This window comes from Podarcis tiliguerta (assembly GCF_965153285.1).
Source record: "Podarcis tiliguerta genome assembly, chromosome: 4".
In the NCBI taxonomy this organism is placed as follows: domain Eukaryota; kingdom Metazoa; phylum Chordata; class Lepidosauria; order Squamata; family Lacertidae; genus Podarcis; species Podarcis tiliguerta.
The window spans coordinates 45,562,298-45,588,801 of NC_139537.1; the positions used below are offsets into that span (position 1 = coordinate 45,562,298).

Below are 26,504 nucleotides of genomic sequence, written 5' to 3' on the forward strand. Positions count from 1 at the left end.
AATTTCAGAGGGGACAACCATGTATACCACCGTGAGGTCTTTGGAGGAAAAGTGGAATATAAATGTAACAAATAATTGAAAAAACAGGTCCATAGATTTAAAGGCTGTCCTAGAAGCCACATATTTCATTACTGTTATGGGTCTTGAATAATAAGGAACTGCAACTCCCTTTCATGGCAAGTGGAGGAATATGTGGATGGCTTCTTTCAAATCATTGTGCGTTGGATACGTGTTTTGCCACTACACTGCACACTTTTCCATTATAGTAAGATAACTGTAGCTTGAGGTTATTTTGCCCATGCAAAAAACTGCTGATAGCTGTATTCCATTTGACTCTTATGGTGGCTTTTGGAGGTGTACGGACATTGAAAATTGGATTCACCAAGATTAGTTTAATGAGGTGATTGAAGCAATTAAACTCTGTTTTGGTTAACAAGAGATAAACAAAAGGTGTTTGTCAGTGAGCTGAGAATATTCTATATACTAAGGTTCAAAAGGGCTTCTTACATAACAAAGAATACCAACAATTCTTCACATTTTACATGCCAATACAGTTTAAATTATATATATTAAAAGCTACCTATAAAACCATGTTTACTAATTCACAAACTAAGTACACATGTTCAGAGTGCATGGGAAATTGGTTTTTATAGATAAAGTTTATAATTTGGTTCACATTTAACAGTGCAGGCAACAGTTCCTGACCCCCGCATGCTTTGGTGGGATGCATGAAAGCCCATGCCACCCCATTATGGCCCTGCCCTGACCCCATTCTGCTATCCATTTTGGCCCCGTTCTTTTGGGTCCAAAAGGACTTGCATGTCAGCAGCCACACGTCACTGCCTGTAATAGTATACTGACTAGCATCCATAGTGAATTTGTCTGATCCACCAAGTTTCTAACTGTATGAAAAAAGAAATAAGATTTGTCTGGCATGACTTGTTTTTGAGAAACCCATGCTGGATCTTAGTAATCACAGCATTCTTTTCTAAGTGCTCACAGGTGCTTAAGCAACTCATGTAAAGCCCCAAATCTTGGGAGCTTTGTGTTCCACGTAGTATTTCTGCATGTTTGCATGTTGGGACAGGAATTGTATTTAGATTGACATGTTGTATAGTCATTACTGTAGAAATTGTTATAATTCCTATAATCTCAACAAGAAGAAAATAGCAAATTGCTAACCAGATATTTAAAAAGTAGCTGAAAAGATTTGTGCTGATATACTTTAAATCATGGCGTAATAGTTGCAATAATGAATTTTATGTACCCGTGAAAGCTTATATTGTCATTAATAATAAAAAATTATGTTTGTTTAATCCAAGAAAATGTATATATATTTAAATAAATAAGCATGTTAAGAGCCATGCTGCAACAAACTAAAAGCCTATAGAGTGCAACATCCTGTTTCTCACAGTACTCAGCCAGGAGCCTACAGCAGGACATAAGCACAGTTGCACTCTTCTGCTATTCCCCAGAAGCTGGTGTTCTCTCTCTTTTCAGAGCCTGAACATATTGTAATGTTTTCTGTCACTTCTCTGACCCTGCTTCATGCTGCGTCCAAATGAAAACAGTTAGCATCTAATGATTCTCTTTTGGCAGCCTATGTGGGAACATTGGTGATTCTCCAGTTCTGAAGGGATAAATGTCCACTTAACACAGTTGACATCCACAGTCTGGGGTTTTGGCAGCCGAAAGTGCAGAATGGGAATTAGCTTGGAAAAGTAAACGCCATAGGGCACCCTCATGCTGTGTTGGCACTTTACCTGGCTATTTTTATTTATCAGTTCAGATGCTGATTAGTATCGCCTTTGCATAAAGTGCACCCTTTAATATATTATGTTAAAAAGGGAGAAATTGGATTTCCATTGTATGCTAAGGCTTGATGGGGGAAAATGTAAATCTGTAAGCTAGATGTAAAGTCGTAAAATTGGGGAAGCTGTAGAGTTCATGCCAGGTACTTCATAACTTTGTTTATTCAAGCCTGGATGCTGGGAAATTCTTTACTAACAATTAGTTCCTGAGGAACTAATAATTTAAACAAGGCACAGGAAGCAGTTACATACACAGCAAACAGAAGTAACTGTGACATGAAGCGCATAAACAAGACATCACAACGACACTTTGAGGGCTTTTAATGTATGCCTTTGTTTCTGATTCCATGATGATTGAGTAGCCTTAAACAGATAACACTGCTCATTTCCCAAACATTAGTACAAAATAAGGTCAGGCAAAAGGACAATTCTTCGTAAAAGATAAAAGGCTTTTTTGTTTATAATACACGCACACATTGCCACCATAACTCTCAAACCTCTCTCACTACAAAAGGTGTGAATTGGAGAAGGTAGCTGTCAGATTCTAAGTTTGTATGGTCAGCAGCCATGCTAGTAGCATGGCAGTAGGTTTTAAGCATTACCTTATCTAAGCACTTAAGCCAGGTTCCACAGAGTCCTGCAACTGCTTCACTGAGCCCAAGGAGACAGTAAGCTTTTTATTTTACTTTTATTTTTAACAGCAGCCCCCTTTCCTGCAGAGGAAAACTGCTTTTGAGATTGATGGGATTTCTACTAAATGAAAAAACCTAAAAATCCCACTTGCTTGTCTGCAATCCGTTGTGTGACCTGAAGCAACTCTTGGGATCTGGACTTAGATTGTAGCTAAGCCCTGCTATTATGTTAGCGAACTTCTTCTTTGCTGGTTATGCTGTGGCCAGATAAGCTTTGGGTAAGAGCCTAAGACTGAGTACTTCATATAATTCCTTAAGTGTACTTGTGTAAGGGACTGCCCTCTCCCTGAAGAACTATAATAAATTTTGCACACATATTCATGCTTTGTTATCTGGTGACATCAGCAGTGATTTTTGACAGGTTCAGCACGTGAGGTTTTAAAATACAGTATAAAATTGCAGGCACTAAAGCCAGTAGGATAGATTTTTTAAAAACTCAGTTTTCAGTGTTTCCATATCAGCCTTCCTTTTGTGCTGACGTATATGCAGTCGCTGTTTTAGGCACATAGATAGTGGAAATCTTGTATTGCATATAACAGTGCCCAAAACCATTTTGTGTGTTGGTACTTCTATACTGTCCACATCACTGTTTTACAACTTGCAGCTTGTATTTTATTAATGCAACATTTTTCAAAGGTATTTTTTTATCAGTACCTGTGTATTGCCATTTGATCAGTTCATCATGCTCAGTGCCACTGTTTCTGCATTCTGTGAAGCTAAAGGGCACTGTGCTTCACAACTTTTAGGTGTGGGGTTCTTTTTAATGTTGTGAGCCATCCTGAACATTGCTTTTATGGTGGAAAGGTGGTATATAGTCTTGAATAACCGCCGCAACCCCAGAGTCGTTCGCGACTAGACTTTAACTGTCAGGGGTCCCTTTACTTTTAACCTTCTATGGATAGTTTTTCTTTTTCTTGCAAGGAATATGCCAATACGATTTGATATTATTTTATTTACTGTCTTATGGCATGTTTGAATTTGAAATATATGAACCAAAATTAAAGCTCCTAATTGTTTGCTTGCTTGCTTGCTTGCTTGTTTTTACAATCAGTTTCCAGGGCTGTTTCATGAGACTTCCTAGTTACTTGACAACATCAGTTCATTTTTAGATGGTTGCCTGTGATATTAAAATACATGACATACTTGACATACATAGTTAGACTGGGGGGTACCAACCATCCCCACTTCCAGGATGCTGTTCCTATCAGCCAGCATGACAAATAGCCAGGGTCCAGGAATGTTGGGAGCTGCAGTTGAACAGCGCTTGGAAAGCACCATATTAGCTATTTCTCAGCTAGACTCTATACATTATATATTTATGGGCAGTGATACTTAAATAAGAGCATTCTGTATTGCAGTATTTAAAATATTGAGATCCCGAGATAACAATGATTGTCTTTATGGGCTTAGCCCATGCTTTCACAGTAGTACACTGTGCGGTATTTTTGTATCTAGGACACTATTTTATGCTTTGAAGGCTCACTTTCTAATATGGTATAATGACATGGGTAGATTAAATTGAACACTTTTCTGTCCCCAAATTCTTTAGCTCTCACAGAAGTATTTTCTTTCATCTTAAGCAAATACGTTTTCTCCAGGCTCTCCCGTAATACATGGTTTCAAAGACAAATAAAAATATCACTACAAATCTTCTCTTTCCACAAGCTGAAAGGGTTTTGTTTCCATAATTTGTCTTTGGTGTTTGACCAGCTTTTTCATTTTTCAGCACCAGCAGACGTTTCTGAATCAGCTAAGAGAGATCACTGGCATCAATGACACCCAAGTACTGCAGCAAGCCTTGAAGGTATGGTGGTTTTCAAAGATGATTCTGTGTTTATATCTGTCTGCATCTAAATAAGGTTCCTTCTGATGGACAGAAAGTTTTTAATAGGATTACTTTAAAATGATTTAAGTGAGGAATTCAGATAACGTAAAGTATGGCAAAGGCTGGTTTAAGAAACACCTTCCTTTTGTATCTTTGTTTTTGTTTTTTCATCTGGTGAATGCCTATATGTACTAGACATATAGGCGTTCACCAGATTTAGACTGCCTTAGTTTCAGCAAGGTGGTGGCCTTTTGTGCCATCAGACCCCATACCCTGGGGATAGGAAGTATAAGGCCCTTCCGAAATGGTTTTTGTAAATAATGCTGCTGATGAAAACATGCCAGTAAAATACTTTATCTAACAAGAAATACTGTGTATGTGGAGCATACCATGCTGAAAACCTTTCTGACATCTGTCTGAGATGCTGACCTTTGACTCCATGTTGCTGGTTTCCCAATGCAGAATGCAAGCAAGAAAAGATCTCTTTGGTTAAGGTTCAACCTGCACAAGACCTTGCCGTCTCTTGCTGTTCAGTTGGGAAAAGTATATTTTATTACTGAACTTTAGAGCAGGGAAAAGGCGTGTCTCAGGACCACATAGATGGACACAAAATCTTACCAGCTTTCTCTGTTCTGTTCAGCTTTTATCAATTGTAAGCTGTTTGACTCTTAGATTTGCTACTTGAGAATGTATATAACAGAAAAGTGGATTCATCTCAAAATATTTTAAGCCAAATATGTAAAAGAAAGTATGGGCTTCTTTCAGAAATAGCAATCTTGTCGGACTTTTTGTTCTGCTAGTTCACCAAATGCTTGTAGTATGGCATGTATGCTTTGAGCTTTTGCCTTAGTGTTATCAAATTATCCTCGGGGCTGGCAAAATATTTTTAATTCCAAGTCATCAGAATAAATTTTAAGCAACTGGTTTGTTGGAAGATGTGGGTATGTGTCAACATTCTTAGGCACCTGCATCAGACATCATTGGATGACTAGAATTTTTCTACTCTGCTTAAATGATTGCTTATTTCAACTTTTTTTTTTAATTTTAAATTCTTCTTTGAATCAGCCTAGCCAAGGAACTAAACATTCTGAGTATCATCCAACAAGCACTTTTAATTTCTGTTGGTTTTCCAGTCGTAGAGAGTACTTTTGCTGAAACTAGTGGGACTGTACACAAATCTATCACCTTCTTTAGCGCGACTTAATTTACATGTAAATAATTTTATGGTAAGTTTCTAATCATGAAATTGTATGCAGGTGTAAAGTAATTCAAGTTAGTCTTGGAAGCTAGCTCTGCCCTAATTGGTTGGTTATAAGATGGCATACCAATATGTTTATTCTGTTACATTTAAAGGATAGCAATGGGAATCTGGAGTTAGCTGTTGCTTTCCTTACTGCAAAGAATGCTAAGATTCCTCAGCAGGAAGAGACAACGTACTATCAAACAGCACTTTCTGGCAATGACAGATACATCAGCGTAGGCAGCCAAGCAGATACAAGTAAGTGGTTTTTTTCTGTGTTACTGAAGTACCAACCAAACCAAATGCTTGGTCAGAAGACCTTGTTGTCACTCCAGTCTGATATTTTATATAAAGTGATTCCTTTATGCCTATAGATCTTGGAGGTTTTGGTTAAAGTGATTTATTTTTCAAGAAGTTTGTCTTTATTGAAAACACAATAATATAGTAATATAACAGAAAATGAAAGGGAAACCACGAGGGTCCATCTAGTGCACTTAGCTTTCACCATTTGTGTCTAAAAAACAACATTAATATCTGGTAATTGCGATTTTACTGCCCTGGAAAATTGCTGTCTATACCTCCATCTGCGTACTTTTAGAAATTCCTCCAAATTGGTGATTACGTCAAAAAGCAAGAAGCAAGAAAATAATACTCTGATTAGTGAAGCTTAACAGTAAAATATCAATCCATATCAAAAAAGCCATGTGATAACTATTTGTGTTTGGAATCCATATGTCCCAGTGCAAGCACATTTAACTTGAGAAGTGTTACAGAATCCCAGAAAACTCACAATTTGGCCAAACAACAGTGCATAGATTTGAAATTAAAAGTTAATATATTCTATGATTAACAAAAGTATGTAGTGTTGAGTAAGACTAGCGTAACAGTAAATAAGCCTGACCTGTAACGTTCATATTTAATGCTAAGTAAACTTGAAGCACCTCACACTATAGATTTCTAAGCATCACACCCAACCCTTTTGTTAATCTAGACTTGCATTTCATTTTTGTGTTCTGTCATGATTGTGACAGGTATGAGAACTCTGGATGCTTCTTTTCCTACTAGTTGGCAGAAAAACTGGCTGTTCAGGAACAAGGAAAGGGAAAAGTGTATAAGCTTTGGGAAGGCCAATAGCGTTTGTCCTTGGCACATTTTGAAGTTTCTCAATGCTTAACAATAGATAGTCTTGTCTGATTTGTAATGATAGCGTTCTTGTTAAAATAAAGGAAATGGAACACACCTAGGAGAGAATGAGACAAGCTCCAAACAGTGTGATGGCAGCTGCTTAAAGCTACCTTGTTTTCCATCTCTAAATACATGAAGCATTCTGTGTGGAAAGCTTATGGTCTGCAGCATCTAGGGTTTTTTTAGCAATCTAACCAATAGCACATACTTTTTGAGCAGTTTCGTGGCATGACACTGTTCAGATCACCAGAACCTGCAGATGACTGGCTTTCCTATGTTAACTACATTGACCTTTACTGACCACTGTATAATATGATCTGGTCATACATGCATATCCCAACTTATTAGACCAAGATATGCATGAGCTTTGCACCTGCACATTACATCCTGGTACCGTCCCCTTCCTTCATTGAGTGCTGCAGCTAAAGAGTTTATAGGATAATAAGCTAAAGTTTCCCATGATATCCAAACCATAAATCTATAGTTACTAGGTTCTGAACAAGCCTGGTAGTTTGAAATGAGTTTCATGTAATAAGCTGAGCTGCAGCCCAAATTGGATTGATTACCTGGCTAGATTTTTTTAATATACCGTATTTTTCGCTCTATAAGACACACTTTTCCCTCCTAAAAAGTAAGGGGAAATGTGTGTGCATCTTATGGAGCAAATGCAGGCTCCAGTGCTTCAGCGAAAGCAACGCGAAGCCTCCAGAGGCTTCACGTTGCTTTCGCTGAAGCCAGGAGAGCAAGAGGGATCGGTGCGCACCGATCCCTCTTGCTCTCCTGGCTTCACTTCACTGGAGAGGTGCTGTGCAGCTTTCCCTCTCTGCGCAGCGCCCTTTCAGTGAAGGGGCGCTGCGCAGAGAGGGAGAGAATATTTTTTTTCTTGTTCTCCTCCTCTAAAACTAGGTGCGTCTTATGGTCGGGTGTGTAAATGCGGTACATGTCAGAAATACTATTTCACTGGTTGTATTGGATAATCATTTGAAGTTTCACAAGCCATAGTTTATGAAGTTGTGGCCACATGCTCCTCCTCTGGTCCCCCCCCCTTTTCCTTTCTTCTTCCATTGTGTACTGGTTTTCCTTGTGGAGATCATGGCTTGGATTGTCAGGGACATTAAACCCAAATTCCCCCAAGCCTGTACCAGTGTTCTGAAACTAGCACGAGATAAATTAATGCTTTTCATTCTGTTGCATTTTTAATTTTGAGAAATGCAGTTTTGCATTTCAGATGTGATTGATCTCACAGGAGATGATAAAGATGATCTTCAGAGAGCAATTGCTCTCAGTTTGGAGGAATCAAACAGGGCATTCAGGGAGACTGGCATAACAGATGAGGAACAGGCCATTAGCAGGTAAGCAAATAAGAATCAAATATTGGTTTTCTTTATGAATGATAGTTTCTTTGTTGCAGTGTGCTCTAGATATTAAAAATCACTCTCCATACGTGTGAATTTGTTAGAGCTACCTATTTTTGTAATTCTTCAGAGAAGCGTTTGTGAAGGTGAATTTGACATTAAACTTTATCTGAGATAGTTCAGTATTAAAATTTATTATGGCTCTGTGTGTGACAGCCACATCCAGCAATTGGCTGTCTAGAAACTGGTTGCTGCTGCAAGCTTCCACTTAAAGTAGAATTACTGTCTTCAGAATTAGTATACCATAGGCTCTGAGGCCCACTGAAATGTGAAATTATTTATAATGCTTGTAATATATTGAGGGGCACAAACAATGTATCATTCAATCAGGGATGCCTAACTTTTAACCTTCCAGCTATTGCACCATGCTGGCTGATAAGAGTTATAGTTAAGCAACATCTGGAGAATCGCATGTCATCCTCATGCTTGGTTCTGTTTTCTTCCCCTTCCTCCATACACTTCTGTGCCCTTAAAAGACAGACCCATTCAGTCACTAAGACCTAAAAATGCTCCATATTTTGCATGGTTTCATATTGTGATTAAAATTGGAATTGGAGAAATTCCAGCGCTATCAATGACCAATACCTAAATAACATCTCCCGTGTTCAGAGGCAGTATGCCACTGTGGACTAGTTGCTTGAGACAAAAGCATGTAGGGGCTGCTGCCTTAATTCCCTGCTGGCAGACCTTCTTGAAGCATCTGTTTTACTATCATGGGAAACAGGATGCTGGATTAGATGAACATCTGGTCTGGATGTCAACATCAATTAGCCTTTGGTGCCTCTAAAGAATAAACAGCTAAAACAAATATATAAACATTGAAATGATGACATTAATAACATTAAAACATATAATAAAACAATTCTAGTAGCCAAATGCCAGTCAGGCATTGGTCCTACAAATTTGCAGAGTATCATTGTTGCTATATTGAACAACAAAGCAACGTGTGTGAAATTTTTATGTCTTTGAATATTATATGCACAAAGTTCCTGACATTACTTTTGCCATGATGTGCATGTTGGCTGCTTACATTTGTTGTTTCTGGATGTCCTTTGTATCTTCGTTCCAAGTAAGTAGTATTCAACTAGGACTTGCCTTGTCTTGGGATTTTAAAGTATGCTTCCTGAGTGCTCATGTGTACCTCTTGGGAATTCCATTGTCTATTTTCTTAATGGACACTAGATGGTATTCTAGAGAAGAAGTAAGTTCTATGAAAAGGAACGTAGGGTTTAGAAAATTCACCTTGCAACTATATGTTATGGTAGTCCTATGGTAGGGAGCTATGTGCTAGTTTTAAAGTCAAAGTAAACCAGGTTGTCACCATCACATTTTATAGTTTTATTTATTTTATAAAATATATATGCCACTTGTATGTAAAAACGAAAAAATCCGCACAGCAGTTTACGAAGCAGTGATGGTATCTCCTTATAACATGTTAACACAATTTTCCTTCATGATTCTTTATTAGAGAAGGTTTAATTCAAGCTTTATAACATGGAGATTGGTCTAAATATTGTAGAAATACAATGTTTTGGTTCAAATCAAAAATTGTTTTTTAAGTATACTTGAATACTTTCATTTTTCAAAAAAGAGAGGCGGTAGTTGTATTAAGCCTATATGCCACTAGATAGCAACTTTAACAAGAAAGTCTTATTGCAGTTTAGAGGCCAACAAATTTATTATTTCATAAGGGCCTCATTCACCCTTGGCTAACCTTTCAGGGGCCACTTGATAGCAGTGGGTGTGGCCAGTCCACATTCTTGCACACAGAACACATGCATGCAGATCAGATGATGTATAGAAATTAAATTAATAATAAATAAATAAATAAAACTGCTCAATATAAGCCCAGTTGCATAATCATTATTTGTTGGAAAAATCTGTACTGATGTATCCTAAGTTTCTGAGCTGTTGTGTTTCCCGTAATGACATGATCTTGATCTATTGTTGCTTACTTTCCATTTTCTCATTATTTCCATTGATTTCTAAGAGTTTTAGAAGCAAGCATAGCAGAAAACAAAGCAAGTTTGAAAAGGACACATCCGGAAGTGTGGAGTGACTCTCCGAATCCGTATGATAGAAAACGTCAGGATAATTGCCCGGTGGGATTGAAAAACGTTGGCAATACATGCTGGTTCAGTGCAGTTATACAGGTAGAGGATTTATACACTTAAGTAAAAAAATTGAACCATGGTATGTACTCAGCACCTATATATACCGGAGATACAAGTAACTGATTTAACAAAGAACATGCTGTGCAGGAACATAAGACGAAGCAGCAGAAAATGTTCAGTATTATCTACACTTAACAAAATCAATTTGTCATTAGAATTGCCACTAGAGTATGGGATTTATGCTAAAGAAATCTTGGCTATTAAGAAGATAAGCATGCAATAATAATGATGATGATGATGATGATTAATAATAATAATAATACCCCGTCTATCTGGCTGGGTTTCCTTAGCCTCTCTGGACGGCTTACAGCATATATAAAACCATAATAAAATATCGAGCATTAAAATGAGTAAGTCAATGAATTAGTTTGGCTTCATCCAAACTGTGGCTTGACTTAGTTGCTTTGTGAAACGCATGTGGCACTCCTGTATAGACACTAGGAAGGCCCCTGGAACAATGCAAGTTTTATGACACACAGCATGGAGCCAAAGCTGCAGGTTCGATCCCTGTAAGGGACAGCTGCATTTTCCTGCATTGCAGGGGGTTGAACTAGATGATCCTCAGGGTCCTTTCCAATTCTACAATTCCATGAAACACTGTGATAAAACCACAGTGTGTGCTGGAGTATGTCCTTGTAGACATTTGGGTGATCCTTTTTGCCTTTATGTAGTCCTTTTCTTCTCCTCTGTGATGGTGTTATGCCAGTCAAATAGAGAAGGACGAATGAACTTTTCAAATCCTAGTTTTCCCTCATGCTTACAATAGACCACATTTCCAGTAGTTGTGCATGTCCAAGTAGTGGAAATTTAATCTCGTCAAGAGGCTTGAAAACTGACCTTAGTCTTGTGATCTCATATTAATGCCACCCATATGCAACTTTATACCTCTTAGTCATATTCTATTGGCTGCTATCAACCACATACATGGTACAAATTTGAAAGAAAACAATTGCCTTAAAATTGCTATCAAAATGCTAGGTTTGATACATTACAATTTTGTAGTGACAGAAATACAGATTCTTAAGTTTATCTGTTTTGTTTGACAACCAGAACAGATTATGTTTCAAGTTACCATCCTCGTTGACTTCATGTGGGATAAATTTGGACATTACCTACTACAGTATTTATTTAACCACAGGATTGATAGGCTCCTTAGATTGCATCCACTGTGGGACAATATTTCATGCTTTCCCTAGGGGTCTTTTGAAATCTGACACATTTTCATAAGAGGTCAACAATGCGTAATGTTGCTTTCATTAATCAATGACGTGCTGTGTGGTATAGTACTACGGTGAAACGAAAACAAATCTTATGCTGCTGTTGCAAATTTCCCTTTCAAAACTAGTCCTAATGAAAGTTTAGCTATATTGACGTTATCTTTTTATGGATCATTTTTTTGGTTTCTACCACTTGCATCTTAAGCCAAAAGTTTGTTTTTGTTCCGTCAGTATCATCTGCCAGAAAAGGAAAGTTGTTTTGAACATTCTGTTAGAGCGTGTGGTAACACAAATCTCTGTGTGGATACAATATTTTCTGGAAACTTATATACAACTTCCATGCATGCTAGCTTCAGCACTGAAGGTGATTTTAAAAATATATTTCAGCAGTGCATCTATAAATGAGCAATACTAAATATGAAGACTCCAAGACCCCCACTCAAAGCCATAACAAAATCTGCTTCTTAAAGTTTGTAGAATATAACATATATATCCCGAGATTTATTTAGCCCTTTACTTTTTCTAGTACTTACCTTTCATCCTTTTTTTGTTCTGCATAGTTCTAAAATCAATAACAGTAACATATCTTCAGTTAACAGCATAAACGTCTTCATTAATCAGAAGATAAAAATATCTGGCATGAATCTCCTTGGTTCTTTTCTAATCATTTGCCACCCTTTTAAGCAGTGCATAGGCTCCCATGAAGCTCTCCCACCGTCTCAGCTGTAACATATTGTAGAGTGTGCTTTTTGTGTGGTGTGTGCTCTTCCTTTTAATGCCATACTTTTTGTGAAAGCTAAGTATGATTCAGCCAGCAGCAGTAGCATTGATGCCAAATGTTACATTGCCATTGGCTCTTTTGTGTGTGGCATCCCTGAATCCATTATAGCCCCCCAAACAAGGAAGAAGCATGAGCAGCTTAGGCCTTTTTTCACCTTGCTTCTTCAGTAGTATCTAAAATGCTATTTGTAGAATTGGCCCAAATCGAGATTCAGAAACCATTTGGGTCTCAGCCAGTCAGTCCAGCACTCTGTGCAATGGTAGAAGGTGCAAGAGGGAGAACTGCAAGAGTTTGTAACATTTGAAGTGGCTCTGAGTATTGCTGCCACTTAATTCATATGCCTTTAAGGCTGCTGTCCTTTGCACAATTACCCAAGAGTGAGTGCACTTGGGCATAGCGTGATTTGGTTCTTGGTAAATTTGCAGGTGTTTGAGTTGTATGTCTAACTTCTTTAAATTACTTTCCTGCCCCCCCCCATAATGGACACCCCCCCCCCGCTCTGAGCTACAACTGGTGTGTTGCTAGGAAGCTGTTATTAGTTAAGGTTTTTATGTATAGCTTGTTACCATGGCACTTGATGTCAGTGTAGACTTGGCAGAAAGCCGTAATCTCAAACCAGAACAGTGAGACAATTTGAAATTAGTTTTGAAAAGCTGGGAGCTTGTAGAAATGTGTTCAGAAAAAAAGGAACAATACTTAAAGTTTGATATGTTAAATATTCTGAAGAGCTTGGTCATATGGGAATTGTTAAGCATAGTACATGACCAGAGGGTATGTTGAAGCTGCATTTGGAGTGCCCTCCAACTGTCTTTTAAAATATGGGTAGGATTCCCCCTCCTCATGTCCACAGCTGTACTCCAACAGGATGAGACAGGATCTCTTAACTGGACAAGTCAAAATCTACTGTTGGTTAACTCTTGTCAGCAACCTGCACATTCTGATACTGGCTATCTTACAGTTCCCGGAGAAAGCATGTATTGTTTATACAGTACAATGAACCATTTACATTCCACATTTTGAATACCTTCATCCATTCCTTTTAAGAGAAAAAAACTCTCTGAAAATACAGTTGAAGAAAAGTGATTTCTCCACAAAGCTTTTCAGAATAAAGCAAAAAGCATACAAGGCACTCCATATGGGCTACAACCCACAAACCAGTTCCGTACTTCTGCTGTATTTTTAAGTATGTTAAAGTGTAAATACCAAACACATTAAATGATCTGCAATTTTAAAAGGTTATATAAAATGCCTTTTCTTTTTCAGTCGTTATTTAATCTGCTGGAATTCCGAAGGCTAGTCTTGAATTATAGTCCTCCTGCCGGCGCTCAAGATCTGCCCCGAAACCAAAAGGTATAAGTAGAAATATTCATTACCAATAGACTAACATAATGCTTTTCCTAATGCAGAATACCCCACTGTGTTTTGCCCTAGTTTGGGAAAATTCAGATGTGGTATTGAAAGAATTGTGTGGAAAGGGTCATATTCAGCAGTGTACAACATGAGCACCAAGGTTCTGCTGCAGCCAATGGAAACTATTATTAGTTTTCTTACCTGCCCTTAACTGTGAGACCTCAGTGTGGTTTACAACAATTCAAAAATGCATTACTGAAATCAGTTAAAACAAATTACAGCCATGAGAATATGGTGGGACCTAATCTATAATTATCTTGGTTGTCAAAGGCCAGCATAAAGGAGTACATCTTCAGCTTACAACAAAGACAGCATAATGAAGATGCCTGATGCACATCTGTGGGGAGGGACTGCCATAGAGAATGTCCTCTCCCAGGTTGCCACCTCCTGATCTTCTTAGAACTACACCCTGCCAATCTTAATGCCCAAGAGGTCTGTAGGGAAGGAGGCAGGGGTGTGTGTTTTTTTAGTACATTCTAAGGCCTGCAGAGAGGCATCTAAGTTCTTGATAATGCTGCAGACTTTCAGCAAAGCACATTTTACTTTGCATTTAAAGGCAAGCAAGTAAAACTAGCTTTGGACACCAGCTGCAGATAATAGAATTGAGCTTCAGGGGTTGAGAGAAGTCTTCATTTTCATTTCCATCTCTTCTGGTGACTTGTGGTGCCATGCTGTGCAGATCACTGGTGACATTTCCCGGGCTTCAAAATATCAATATCTGTGTAACTATTACCTATTTAATGCATGGGAATAGTGGGATGGTTAAAGGGAAGATAGGGATTTGCCCTATGGCAGAGGACTAGAATTTATCATTTGACACTAGTATAACTGATTCCTTGGTTTATCTAGGCCATTAGTCCCCTTTCTGTGGAATGGACTTGAGGCAGGGAAATAAGAAGTATTTTTCCTGTCTTAAAACGGTACAACTGTCATTGGATTTTTGGTAGTAGTAGTCATTCATTGAGCTGTTTTCCCCCCAGACTGTATGTTTAGTTGTTTTTTGAGAGACAAGGTTATGATTGCTATTGCAGAAAAGCATTCTTGGTAGTTTATTTATGCAGCAGTAATTTAGAAATTATAATGTGGCAATATGAAGTATAAAAAAGCCAACCTCATAACTGTTTGTTTATTTTGTACACAGGAAAATAGAAATTTGCCTTTTATGCGTGAGCTAAGATACTTATTTGCACTTCTTTTTGGCTCAAAAAGAAAATATGTTGATCCATCAAGAGCTGTGGAAATCCTGAAAGATGCATTCAAATCTAATGACTCTCAGCAGGTAATGTTAATACTCTATCTTATTTTGAATAGAAATAACCATATAAATTATAGTTGAACCAAGCATACAAACATGGCATTGCAATTTCTGCTACTTCACCATGAGACAAACCACACTTACCTGCTGTGATCAAATATTATGCAGTATTCTGATAATTGCACGGTCTTTGCACCTATTAATACATCCTGGACTCCATATACACTTTTTAATTTTATTTCAATTTTATGTTCTGGGTTTTCAAATAGTAAGCATAACATTTTAAAACCAAGTAACATTTTCTTACTTGATGCACATCTGTACCAAGGATAGAAGTTCAGTTATTCAACTGCTGAAGTCCCTCATTTATATAAATAGGTATTTATCTTGGCTTATGTTAGAATAATGGAATCTCTAGGAAATAGGTAACAGAAACCATCTTGCCATGCTATAAGTGCATCTGGAGGACTGGCACTGCGTTTGCTATTCACTGAAGCTGCTATGGTTTCACTCTTAATAGACACAGCCCTACAGAAGATTGAGAAGTCAATAACGGTTGCAGCAGGCTATTATTTCTGCCTACAGAGCTAAATTTGTAAAGCAAAATATCAGTTTGCAATATAGTGGTGGAATTGAATCTGATTCTTCAGGCTATATTCAACCAAACCTACTCAGAGTAGACCCATTGAAATGAATGAACCTAAGTTTGCGATTTCCATTAACTTAAATGGGCATACTCTGAGTCGGACTGTTCTATTTATATATTCATTTATTTCAGAAAATGTATGTATAGCTTGATTTGTAAAAATAATCTCAATGCTGATTGCTACCCTTTACAGTTCATTTATTTATTTAATAAAATATTACATACCACTTGATTGTAAATCGCAGCAGTTTACTAAAAAAAAATATTTTTTAAAAAATCAATAAGCTGTTGAAAAGTAAGTTAGTATGGGAAAATGCCAATTACTTTAATACTGCTTAGTAGCCAAAAGCCCTTTGTAAGGTATTTGGACCCACCCCTGTCCTGTGTTTGCACAGCAGTTCACACAATGCAGTGAGCTTCCCATTATATTAGCCATAGGAGAATTAATATCTACAAGTATCATAGCTGATGGATAGAATATTTTCTTGACTAGGAGATTTGAATGTGCATTCGTTTACTCTCCCAACAGCAAGATGTCAGTGAATTCACACACAAGTTATTAGACTGGTTAGAGGATGCCTTCCAAATAAAAGCTGAAGAGGAACAGTAAGTAGTCATTTTAAGAAACCAGCAGTGTCTTCTGATTTCCTGTAGGACAAGTTTTGTTACTTGGAGTCGAAGGACTTTGCTCAAAAATTCACCCTCGGGAATCTAAATGTGCTTCTCATTTATTCTTAGAAAAATAAATAAAAATCATTTCCAATAGTGGCAATACTGATTAAATATGATTACAGTAGCCATCTAATATCAAATGAGAGAGAGAGGAGAGCAATCAAAGATGACATCACCTATTTTCTTTTTGCCCCCTCCCCACAAGTCAGCCATGTGAAGAACTGCCCTGTGACAGAGCTGGGGGTAGAGGAAGGAAATGGGGAAAGCACCATCACCCACCAGCCCCTGGGTCAGCTTGGTATTGTCCCTTGTTCTGCTTCCCTGTGTTTAGAGGAACTGTGCATCCTCCATGTGTACATTTTGGCTTTTTGCTTGCTTTAAGTGCAATATCTATAGTGAAGCTGTTGTAATTTATTAATATCAGCCACTATGTGGACTCTGCTTGAAAAATCAGGATACACATCAAATAAATTAATAACAATAAATTTTGTAAAAAAACACACACCTCACATTCTCCTGGTTCTTTTAAAAGCATATGGGTCAATAAAATAGGGTCAATAAAATAAGTGTTGGCTCTGTTGAATGCAGACTTTTTACATTTTCTTGAATCAGATTACTCTTGTAATTCCAGTGTGTATGTGTGTTTTTTAATCATTGTATTTTTAGGGATGGAGAAAAGCCAAAGAACCCGATGGTAGAGCTGTTTTATGGGCGGTTTCTAGCAGTTGGAGTTCTTGAAGGTACTGCTCTTGAGTGGGAACAGTCTTAAGTTATCTTCTCTCTAATCAAAATGTTACTGATGAACGAAAATAGTGCATACAAGTCTCTCTGTGTGTAGAAGCAGTGAAGTGAAAATCTTGGGAAAACATTCTAAATACTCCAGATAATGGTGTGTAAGTGCAGCAGAATTTTGTTTGGCAGAATCTAGTGGAAACTGAAAGCTAAAAGGTGGTACATCAGTTTACAAGGCATCGAGCTTAGTATCAGTGCTGGGTAGTTTTGCCAACATACTCCCATACCTCCAGAGCTACCCTTGCCACTTGAGATCATTGGGGAAGTCCTCCCATATATGGGGCTTCATGATGTAACAATAGTGGGCTGCTTCGGGTGGGGGACTGGAGTCGGGGAGAAGAGGAAGAGGAAATTGGCCTACTCAGCCCTAACCACTTGGAGTAAGTAACCTGGAAAAGGTGGGAAGTGATTAGGGTTGAGGGGAGGTGTGCTGTAAGGCTTAAATGTGCTGCTCCTCTCTGTACAGTATCGAGGTGTTTTAGGGGGATGAAAAGGAGAAAGGACACCTACTTGCTTTTCCACTTTCCATAGCACAACCTCCTGCTGCATAGCTCACGGCAGACATTTCACATAGCATGCAGATAAGTGAGTTAGTTTTATAATCAGCTTTATCTAAGAGCTGCTATGAAATTAAATGCATCTTCATAGTGTATTTGATGATAAATGTTCGTTGTTGAAATCTTAACTCCTCCCTCTTCTGATAAGGGAAGAAATTTGAAAATACAGAGATGTTTGGCCAGTACCCACTTCAGGTTAATGGCTTCAAAGATCTACACGAGTGCCTAGAAGCTGCCATGATAGAAGGGGAAATTGAATCCTTGCACTCAGAAAATTCTGGGAAGTCCGGCCAGGAGGTGAGTGATATGCTTAGACTTCTAGAGACATTGGTAACCGTTTCCATGAAGCTGACCTAGTTGAAAATATAGATGGCACAAATGCAAGTCATTTTGGCAGGTCATTTATTTACGCTGATAAGACTTGCCCACTTTCATCTCAGATATTTTTTGGATAACCACCAGTTCGGAAAATATTTAGACATGGTAGCTCAAGAGAGGAAACGTGTAGCTGGAAACATTTGAATTATTTCAATAAATGAGTTGATCTAAATTAGTACATTCCAACTGGTTCTACGGTTTATCTTTTGCCACAGAACTGGAAAGGTGATCTGGATTTAGATTATGCTTGCTCTTGGCAACCCAGTAAACTTTATGCTTGAGTGATTCATTGCTTCAGACTATGTCAATTAAATTATGCAATACATCTCCTATCCAGGAGGAAGGAAATACAGCTTATTCTTTACTATGGACTTAGAGTGTCATCTTCAGGCAGTGGTTCTTACACCACAAAAATTCCATATTGCCCTGGTAGAAATATGAGAGTAAATATTTCTGCTGTGTAACAGGATCTTCCACTTGTCAACAGTATGAGAAAATAGGACTGGATCGTTGGCTATCTAGGGGTGTTCATACATTTATGCCTTGCAGATGGTGGATTTATGTCCTGTTAATATATGGGCCTAAACATTCTAAAATTTTAGAATTTGTGTCAAATTGACAGCAAGGCAGAGTTTGGGTAAAGATTTCACTACTTTGCATGTATTCAGATGAAGAAACATCTCTTGCACTTGACTTTTAAGTTTTAGAAGATACAATTCTTTGCTACAAAACCAAATTATGGCATTTTAAAATGGAGAACACTTCCACTTTTAATGAAGGAAGCTAAAAACATAATAATTGTATCTTCTCACTCAACCTTGTACTTATAAAGCTTTCCTACTTGGAGAAGATGTGAGAATCAGTTTTATAAAATGAGTTTTCCTTGTGAATAGGAGGTTATTTCTCAGGTATGTCTAGAAATCTTTCCAGAACTATTGGGCTTTCTTTGTAGATAACATCATTTTGTGTTTTTCATATTTTTTTTATTTTTTGTCCTGATCTTCTCTAAGGTTCTAGGATAACATCTTTCCCAAAGAGTTTCTCAATGCAAAGTTCAGCCTAGTGAGTTGGAATAAAGAGAACAGATCTGTTCATTTTCTAGAAAAGCAGACACTACAAAATTATATGCATCTGACACATTTTGATTATTATATGCCAAGGTCAGTAGTTTGGATTAAATACATGAATACAGCAAAGATAGTGTGCAATGCTTTTCCAAATTTTCATATAGGAAAATAAGCTATTTTTGGATTTTAATCAACTTATTTTTTTGCACTACATCTCAGTTCACAGAATTATCAGTGGTAGTAAATAAACTTTAAAAAGAAAGTAATTATGATGTTGGAATACATTGCTGTACAGTTACCAGTTGCCAGCAAATACAAGATGCCATCAGATTTTAAATCAAAGGAAAACATTTAATTAAATGCAAATGTAGTGATCACACTATTATAGTGCTTATAAAGTGAGCCCTAAAAAAAATCTTAGCTTGAAGAAGGCGAGAAAGAAAGAGACTATTTTAGAAGAAAGACTAACAGCAGCGTGTTTGTCTCAGTGGTTGATGTAGTGGGCACACAAGCCTTAATGTAACTCAACTTGTGTGGTTTCAATTTCTATAGATCTTTATGATCCCCCAGAACTGCATTGTTTTCAGCATATGCTGAACAGACCTCTTGGCATTATACTGGAACCTGATAATATATATTCCTTGTTTGACCTAAAGTAAATATTTTATTTATTTTTTAGATATACAACTATAAAAGATGCACCGTGGAAAGTTTACTTTGATTTATTCCCTAAAATACCTCCCCCCCCTTTAATAATTTGAGTCGAAAGGCATATTCCTTAACTTTTTTGTGTTTTGTTTTTTCCTCAGCACTGGTTTACTGAACTTCCTCCTGTCTTAACCTTTGAGCTTTCAAGATTTGAATTCAACCAGGCTTTGGGAAGACCAGAGAAGATACACAACAAATTAGAATTCCCTCAAGTTCTATACCTAGACAGGTACAGAAGCTTATGTAATAGTATATTGCAAAAGATAACGGACAATAATTATAATGTGTAGATAGTAGCAGTCAATTATCTGACATGTTAACTTTTTAGTTTCTACCCAATGAAAAGTTTTTACAGCTCCCCGTAGGAAATGATAGAAGTCAATCCTATGCATGTTTTGTCAGAACTAAATCCTGTTGTGACCAGTGGAGCTTCCCGCGGATAATTGTCCATAGGGTTACACTGTATATGTGAACCAAAGCCACTGCTTTGAGACTTTGTAATTCCAGGAGTTGAATATATTCAATAAATAAGGCTGAATATCAGCTATATAATAAAATGCACTTCCAGAATCAGTGAGGTGAAAACATTTATATTGTTTTCTTTTCCCGAGTGTGAGCTTTAACTCATATTTTGTTCTCAAATACGGCATTTAATGTTTTTATAACAGGTTTTTTATGGCAGTAATATATTTCTTCATCTACAAATACTGTAGATGAATATTGTAAATATGTTGCCATTAATACAAAGATGTTCATCCTACATCTGCTGTGGCTTCTAATTACATTGCTTGCACTGTTAATATCGCTGTTAGACTTGAATTCATAAAACTTTCTGATTCACTTCAGCGCAAGCTGTGTGCCTCAGGGGAACAAGTAGATTCAAGGTACAGGAAGCTCGTGCTCAAGATAGAGGCTGGTGATACCAAATTGTGGCATCTGGCTTACCTAACAAGACTTAGCTACACTCAGGGTGAGCCTCAGGGCAAGACAAGCAGACACAGTGGGACATCCCCTTCCTTTCTACCCCCTTTAGACCTTGTCTTCCCCAGAAGGTTGGGACATTCCAGAAAATAATTGCGAAGGGTATCAGAGAATGGGGAGAGACAGGGAAAGACCCATTATGTCCACTGACCTCGAGGCTCACCCAGAATATGCACGTCATGAAATAGTTGTGATATCTTCTTCAGATAAGGTATAGTAGATGATGACAGGTGGATGATGGTTCTAACGCTATTGTCTACTCTGCATCTCTCTATACTTGGTAGAATTAAGCAGTATCGTTAGCTATCTTGAAACTTCAGGATAAAATAGAACGGTAGGTCATAGCACAATTCTCTGCAATAGGTGCTTGGAAATAAGCCACAATGAGTACAATAAGGTTTACTCCCGGGTCGGTGTGAATAGGATTGTGGCTTGTGGTAACATTCCTAATGCCAGGAGAAGGAGGGAGCTTCCTAAAGTTTTTAAAAATTCACTTTCCAATAACAGTTCTAGACAATTAAGTTAGAATCTGACAATGGAAAATAGTTTAGAAATGTATACTGTATCTGTATGTGTACATAACTTTTTTTCATGATCAGTAGCCAGTTGATGTATTTACCTGTTATTCAGGCAACAAGAAAACAGTATTGAATATCTTTCTATGAAAGTCTGTAATATCAAAATATTGTTAAATTATTACAAGAAAGTGTTCAGATGCTATGTGCTCCTGTTACTGAAATGTAACACTGAGAAATTTGTCCTCTGTTGACAGATATATGCACAAAAACAGAGAAATTACACGAATAAAGCGGGAAGAAATAAAAAGACTTAAAGAATACCTCACAATATTGCAGCAGAGACTAGAACGGTAATATGTTTTTTAAAATTCTGATATTAATAGTCACGATAAATTTCTGATGTACAAATTGGAACCTGTTTTGCCCTTATATTATTATTTCCCCAGAATTTCTTTCATTTTGCCTTTATTTTATTCTACTTTTTTCTAGTCATAAGAAATAGGTAAAGTGGTCTTTTATTGAAATTGGTTTTTCCCCATAGTGGTGAAACCACAGGAAACTGTGTTATACCAAGTCAGATAACTGTCCAATCTGTCTCAACATTCTATAGGATGCATAGGTATTTGTGTGCACTGACTTCCAAGTGGTCCAGGCCTATTGCAACCATGGTAGACAGAAGAGTTTGCTGGCATAAAAATCAGCCAGAATTACTCTCAAAACACTATATACACTTGGTGGCCGGCCAGCACACAATCACCCAAATTAGACCCTTGCAAGGCAGAGAGCCTAAAAGCCCTTTTCGCACCAGGGTTTTCCCTCACAGAAAGAGCTTTGAACCTCTCCACCTATGTGTGGCGCAAGGTCCACTTGGCCCACCTGCTCCAGAAAGGTAGTAATAGTCACAAAGGGGCGATTCTGGGGTCATTCTAGCTATATGCAAGTTCAGCTTTACGCACAGTGTGCAGAACCTAACCCTGTGCAAGCTGCAAGTCATCCATAGCAGATGAAATAACTTAAAACTCTTTCCTACAGTTACACTGTAAATGTAGAATATGAAGCATGTGTTTTGGAGATATTTGAGCATGTAATGAGGGTATTAATATGTTTTGGCAGATATTTAAGCTACGGTTCCGGTCCTAAGAGATTTCCCCTGGTAGATGTCCTACAGTATGCTCTGGAGTTTGCATCAAGTAAGCCAGTTTGTACGTCTCCTATTGAGGATCTTAATACTAGTGCTCTCCCTAGTGGTACTTTGTCGACACAGGCAATACCAAGGTAAAAAATGCATCACATGTGTTCAGTCTTTCCAATTATGATTTGCTTAGCTGAAGTTAATTAATCAATTAATGACCAAATAACTATTTTTAAAAAATACTTGAAATTATTTATTTGTGCTTCTGCATTTAAATTTTACCTCTCTGTCATGAAACCCATGTAGTTCCCATGCAGTCACCTGTCCAGGCACTGACCAGACCCAAACCTGCTTAGTTTTTCTAGGTAATGCTGACTGCATGTACCTTTAGACCTTGTACGGAGCCATTTGGGAAAATACTCCATGGTTTGCACAGCTTTGTATCACAAAGCCATGTGAGATACCTAGAATGTCACTTGAAGCAACTTAATTGTGTACAAATGTGGTGGTTTTACACTGATTTTGTTATTTGCCTTATATCTTAAATGCTATTTAAGAAAAATGTATTTATTAACATGTATTCCAGAAAATAGTTCATTAGTGAAAAATAAAAGACATTGGCACAATCGATGAGACATGAGGTTTGATATCAAAAGCTCTGAAGACTAGGAGGGGTCCCAAGTCCCGCATACTACTTACTCTAGAGGAGTTGATGTCAGAGGTGGTAGTCTGATTTATAGGCATAATTGGGGGTACGGGAGAACTGTATAAGTTCTTGTGTTCATACCCCCAGATTTTCTGTCAGATTTCAGACATTGTGTTCTGCGAGGGACATCTTTTAAAGATGGCTTGGAACTGCAGAGACCTTTTTGTCAGTGTGTAGTATCTTTTGAGATAATATATTGATTCAGTTGCTTAGATTGAATGTTTCATCTTTTCAACAAATGTAGCACAACAGAACAACAGGGGCCTTCTACAGATACACAAAGCACATCGCCTGCACAGCGGTCGGTAATACACAAGCCATTCACACAATCTCGGATTCCACCAGACCTGCCAATGCACCCAGCACCAAGACACATAACTGAAGAGGAGCTTTCAGTCCTTGAGGGATGTTTACATCGTTGGAGGACGGAAGTAGAAAATGACACTAGAGGTACTGGCTGGGAAGTTTGGCCAAGGCCAAGAGATTACCATGGTCTTCACTCTTTTCTGGAGCTTAGATGATGCCTTATCCAAAGCCCTTGTTTTAGAGAAGCTCAGGTTGGCAGGCCGGAGCCATTGCTCTCCCCGGTCTAGCTTAGAGCATGACAGGGGCTTGAGCTTAAGCCCCATAGTCTAGTTGATGCTCAGTATTATATTGAATGTGACATTCTACTCCTCCCGTCTCTGAAAAGGGATGGAGTTGGCAAGTGTCATTTGTGTTGCTTGCCAAGGCAGGCAAAATTTGCTGGCAGTGGCTGTAACATCCAGCAATTTTTTTCTTCTTCTTCTGACTTGGTACTTGGCAAAGTATAGGTAGTTTTGATTACATGGAGGCAGTTTTTATGTTTAAGCTATGCAGTCTGTCCTGCACAATTGGGGAAGGCAAGCAGTCAGTAAATGGTTGCCAGGTAAACCACTGTCCATCTAAGTCTTAAGGGTGATCTGTAAAGTTCTAACCAGTAGATCTCATTTTTATATATGGGATGTTTGACATTGTTGGCAGATTTGGGCAAAGCTCTCGAGGGAGAGAATATATTTCATGGTCAGTACCAGAATGAATTAAAATTTCTTTTAAAATGCAGGAGGAAGTGATGATTCATAATTATTTGGCATGTAAATGCTTCTCTGGGCCTCCTATGGAAGAAAGGATGGAATATTAATCTTAGTAGTAGTAGTAGTAGCCAGTAGTGGAATAATTGTGTTTATTTGTAGAAATGTGAATTTTAATATTGGAGGGAATGACTTCATTTTGCTTTCATCTTAGATTTGCAAGAAAGCATAGCTAGAATACAGCGGACAATTGAGTTAATGTACACTGACAAATCAATGGTGCAGGTAAGTATCATTTCCATATGAAAGAGAATCTATTACCATAATATAGCAATAATACTGACCAATTGTGTATTTTATGAGAGTTTACTTCTGGTTCTCATCTACCATTGCACTATATAACATCTTGGAAGTCCCGGGCCTCAAGGAGGTTAGACTGGCCTTGACTAGAGCCAGGCTTTTCTGGCCCTGGCCCCAGTCTGGTAGAATGCTCTGCCACAAGAGACCAGGGCCCTGAAGGACTTCACATCTTTCCACGGGGCCTGCAAGATGGAGCTGTTCCACCAGGCTTTGGTCGGGGCTCAGTCTGACCCCTCGCCTTTTACAAGACCCTGCATATAAGTGGCCTCTCTAACGCTTCTCACCAGCTCATACAAATAGCTGAGCCTGGTGAGTACTTAAGGTTCCCAACCCCTATAGTTATAGTTATAATTTGTGTGTAGCCATCTGATCTTTTTTGATTTTAATCTGATTTTAAGCTGTATTTCAGTCGATTGCTGAATTTTATGCTAATGTATTATATATATATATTTATGTTAGCCGCCCTGAGCCTGGTTTTGGCTGGGGAGGGCGGGATAGAAATAATTTCTTCTTCTTCTTCTTCTTCTTCCTCCTCCTCCTCCTCCTCCTCCTTCTTCTTCTTCTTTTCTAAGGTTTTTCCAACTTCTGCAGGACCTACTCTTTTATGATCGGTTAACATGAAAAGTTGTATACATAAGCCTGAGACATGAAACTTTTCTCTGTTGAGCATGCAGCCTGCATGCTGGAGCCATGTGTAAACTGGTGTAGCCAGTGAAGATGCATTGAACAGGAACTGTATTTCACACAGCCCTTTTGCTTTGTAGTCTAAATTGCTTCTTCACCCTTGTTTTAGGTAGATCACAACAGTTGTCTTGAAGCGGAAGATCAGCAATCTGTTTCAGTTCCTTTGAATCACTGTCATGCCCATTCTTTTTCTTTAGTTTAGAAATTGGCTATTTTAGATACAGAAAGCATAACAGACAGAACTTGAGACCTACGAAGCTTGCAGTTTGTGGAGGTGGGGAGCAAGTTGATGCATTCACACATTTTAGTTGACCCATGTTAAACTTATTTTCAGTTGAGCGTAACTGCAGCTCAAACTTGAACAACTTGCTTTCCTGTAACATACATTATCATTTGTGTACTCAAATCCTATGCATACTTAAGAGAACTGCTTGAGTAGCTGTGAATGTGGAAATGTTTCTGCTAAATTGTGACAAAGTTCAGAATGACAGTGGTAGAAACTAGCCACTCGCATTTCCTTTAATCCAGAGCAGGTAGAAGTGAGCAGGTAAAGCTGGATGCCAAGTACTTTATGGAATTGATGAGAAGAAACAATTTTTACACGAGCTTTCTTTTTCTGTTTGATAAGCCTCTGGTTAAATCTTTATTCCTGTCTGTTTTTTATTCTTCATCCTTTTTGCTAATTATTGCGACCTAACTTCCCATTGATTTTATTTTACTTAGGTTCCGTATCGGTTACATGCAGTATTAGTTCATGAAGGACAGGCTAATGCAGGACACTACTGGGCATATATCTATGATAGTTACCAAAGGAGGTGGATGAAGTACAATGATATTTCTGTTACAAAGTCTACTTGGGAAGAGCTTGAACGTGACTCATTTGGTGGATACCGGAACGCAAGTGCTTACTGCTTAATGTATATCAATGATAAAGAACCATTTTTGATACAAGGTAATATTACGGTGATATGAAAAGCAGAATTTGAGTTGAATATATTTAATGTCTCAGTGACTTTAGTTGTTCCTTACACCCAAGGAGGTGTGACACCCACAAGGCACTCTGCTTTGCAAATTGGACACATACATGCAATTAGTTGGCTGGGTTGGAATTTCGTTCTTGAGTTTTAACAGGCCTACTATAGAGTAAATACCAAAGGAAGTGGCAAGGGATTTTTAGTGGTGGATGAGGAGGGATGTTGGAAACTTCCCACGCCCATCTGCAATTCTCTTCCCCTTTCCCACCACTTTT

At 38.0% G+C, this 26,504-nt stretch overlaps 1 protein-coding gene across 6 annotated transcripts in view; it reads left to right on the forward strand.

Annotated features, from left to right (window-relative positions):
* USP25 (ubiquitin specific peptidase 25) overlaps nucleotides 1-26,504 on the forward strand; it is a 54,354-nt gene that overhangs the window by 12,441 nt on the left and 15,409 nt on the right. For all 6 annotated transcript variants that reach the window (XM_083439228.1, XM_083439223.1, XM_083439226.1 and 3 more), the window contains exons 2-16: nucleotides 4,230-4,307; nucleotides 5,682-5,826; nucleotides 7,982-8,105; nucleotides 10,159-10,321; nucleotides 13,604-13,690; nucleotides 14,892-15,029; nucleotides 16,181-16,257; nucleotides 16,990-17,063; nucleotides 17,821-17,969; nucleotides 19,927-20,054; nucleotides 21,579-21,674; nucleotides 22,438-22,599; nucleotides 23,407-23,612; nucleotides 24,426-24,496; nucleotides 25,979-26,207. In XM_083439228.1, the coding sequence (XP_083295354.1) occupies nucleotides 14,913-15,029; nucleotides 16,181-16,257; nucleotides 16,990-17,063; nucleotides 17,821-17,969; nucleotides 19,927-20,054; nucleotides 21,579-21,674; nucleotides 22,438-22,599; nucleotides 23,407-23,612; nucleotides 24,426-24,496; nucleotides 25,979-26,207 (1,309 nt within the window). In that variant the 5' untranslated portion in view covers nucleotides 4,230-4,307; nucleotides 5,682-5,826; nucleotides 7,982-8,105; ... (1 more) ...; nucleotides 13,604-13,690; nucleotides 14,892-14,912. The remainder of the gene's footprint in view (nucleotides 1-4,229; nucleotides 4,308-5,681; nucleotides 5,827-7,981; nucleotides 8,106-10,158; nucleotides 10,322-13,603; nucleotides 13,691-14,891; nucleotides 15,030-16,180; nucleotides 16,258-16,989; nucleotides 17,064-17,820; nucleotides 17,970-19,926; nucleotides 20,055-21,578; nucleotides 21,675-22,437; nucleotides 22,600-23,406; nucleotides 23,613-24,425; nucleotides 24,497-25,978; nucleotides 26,208-26,504) is intronic.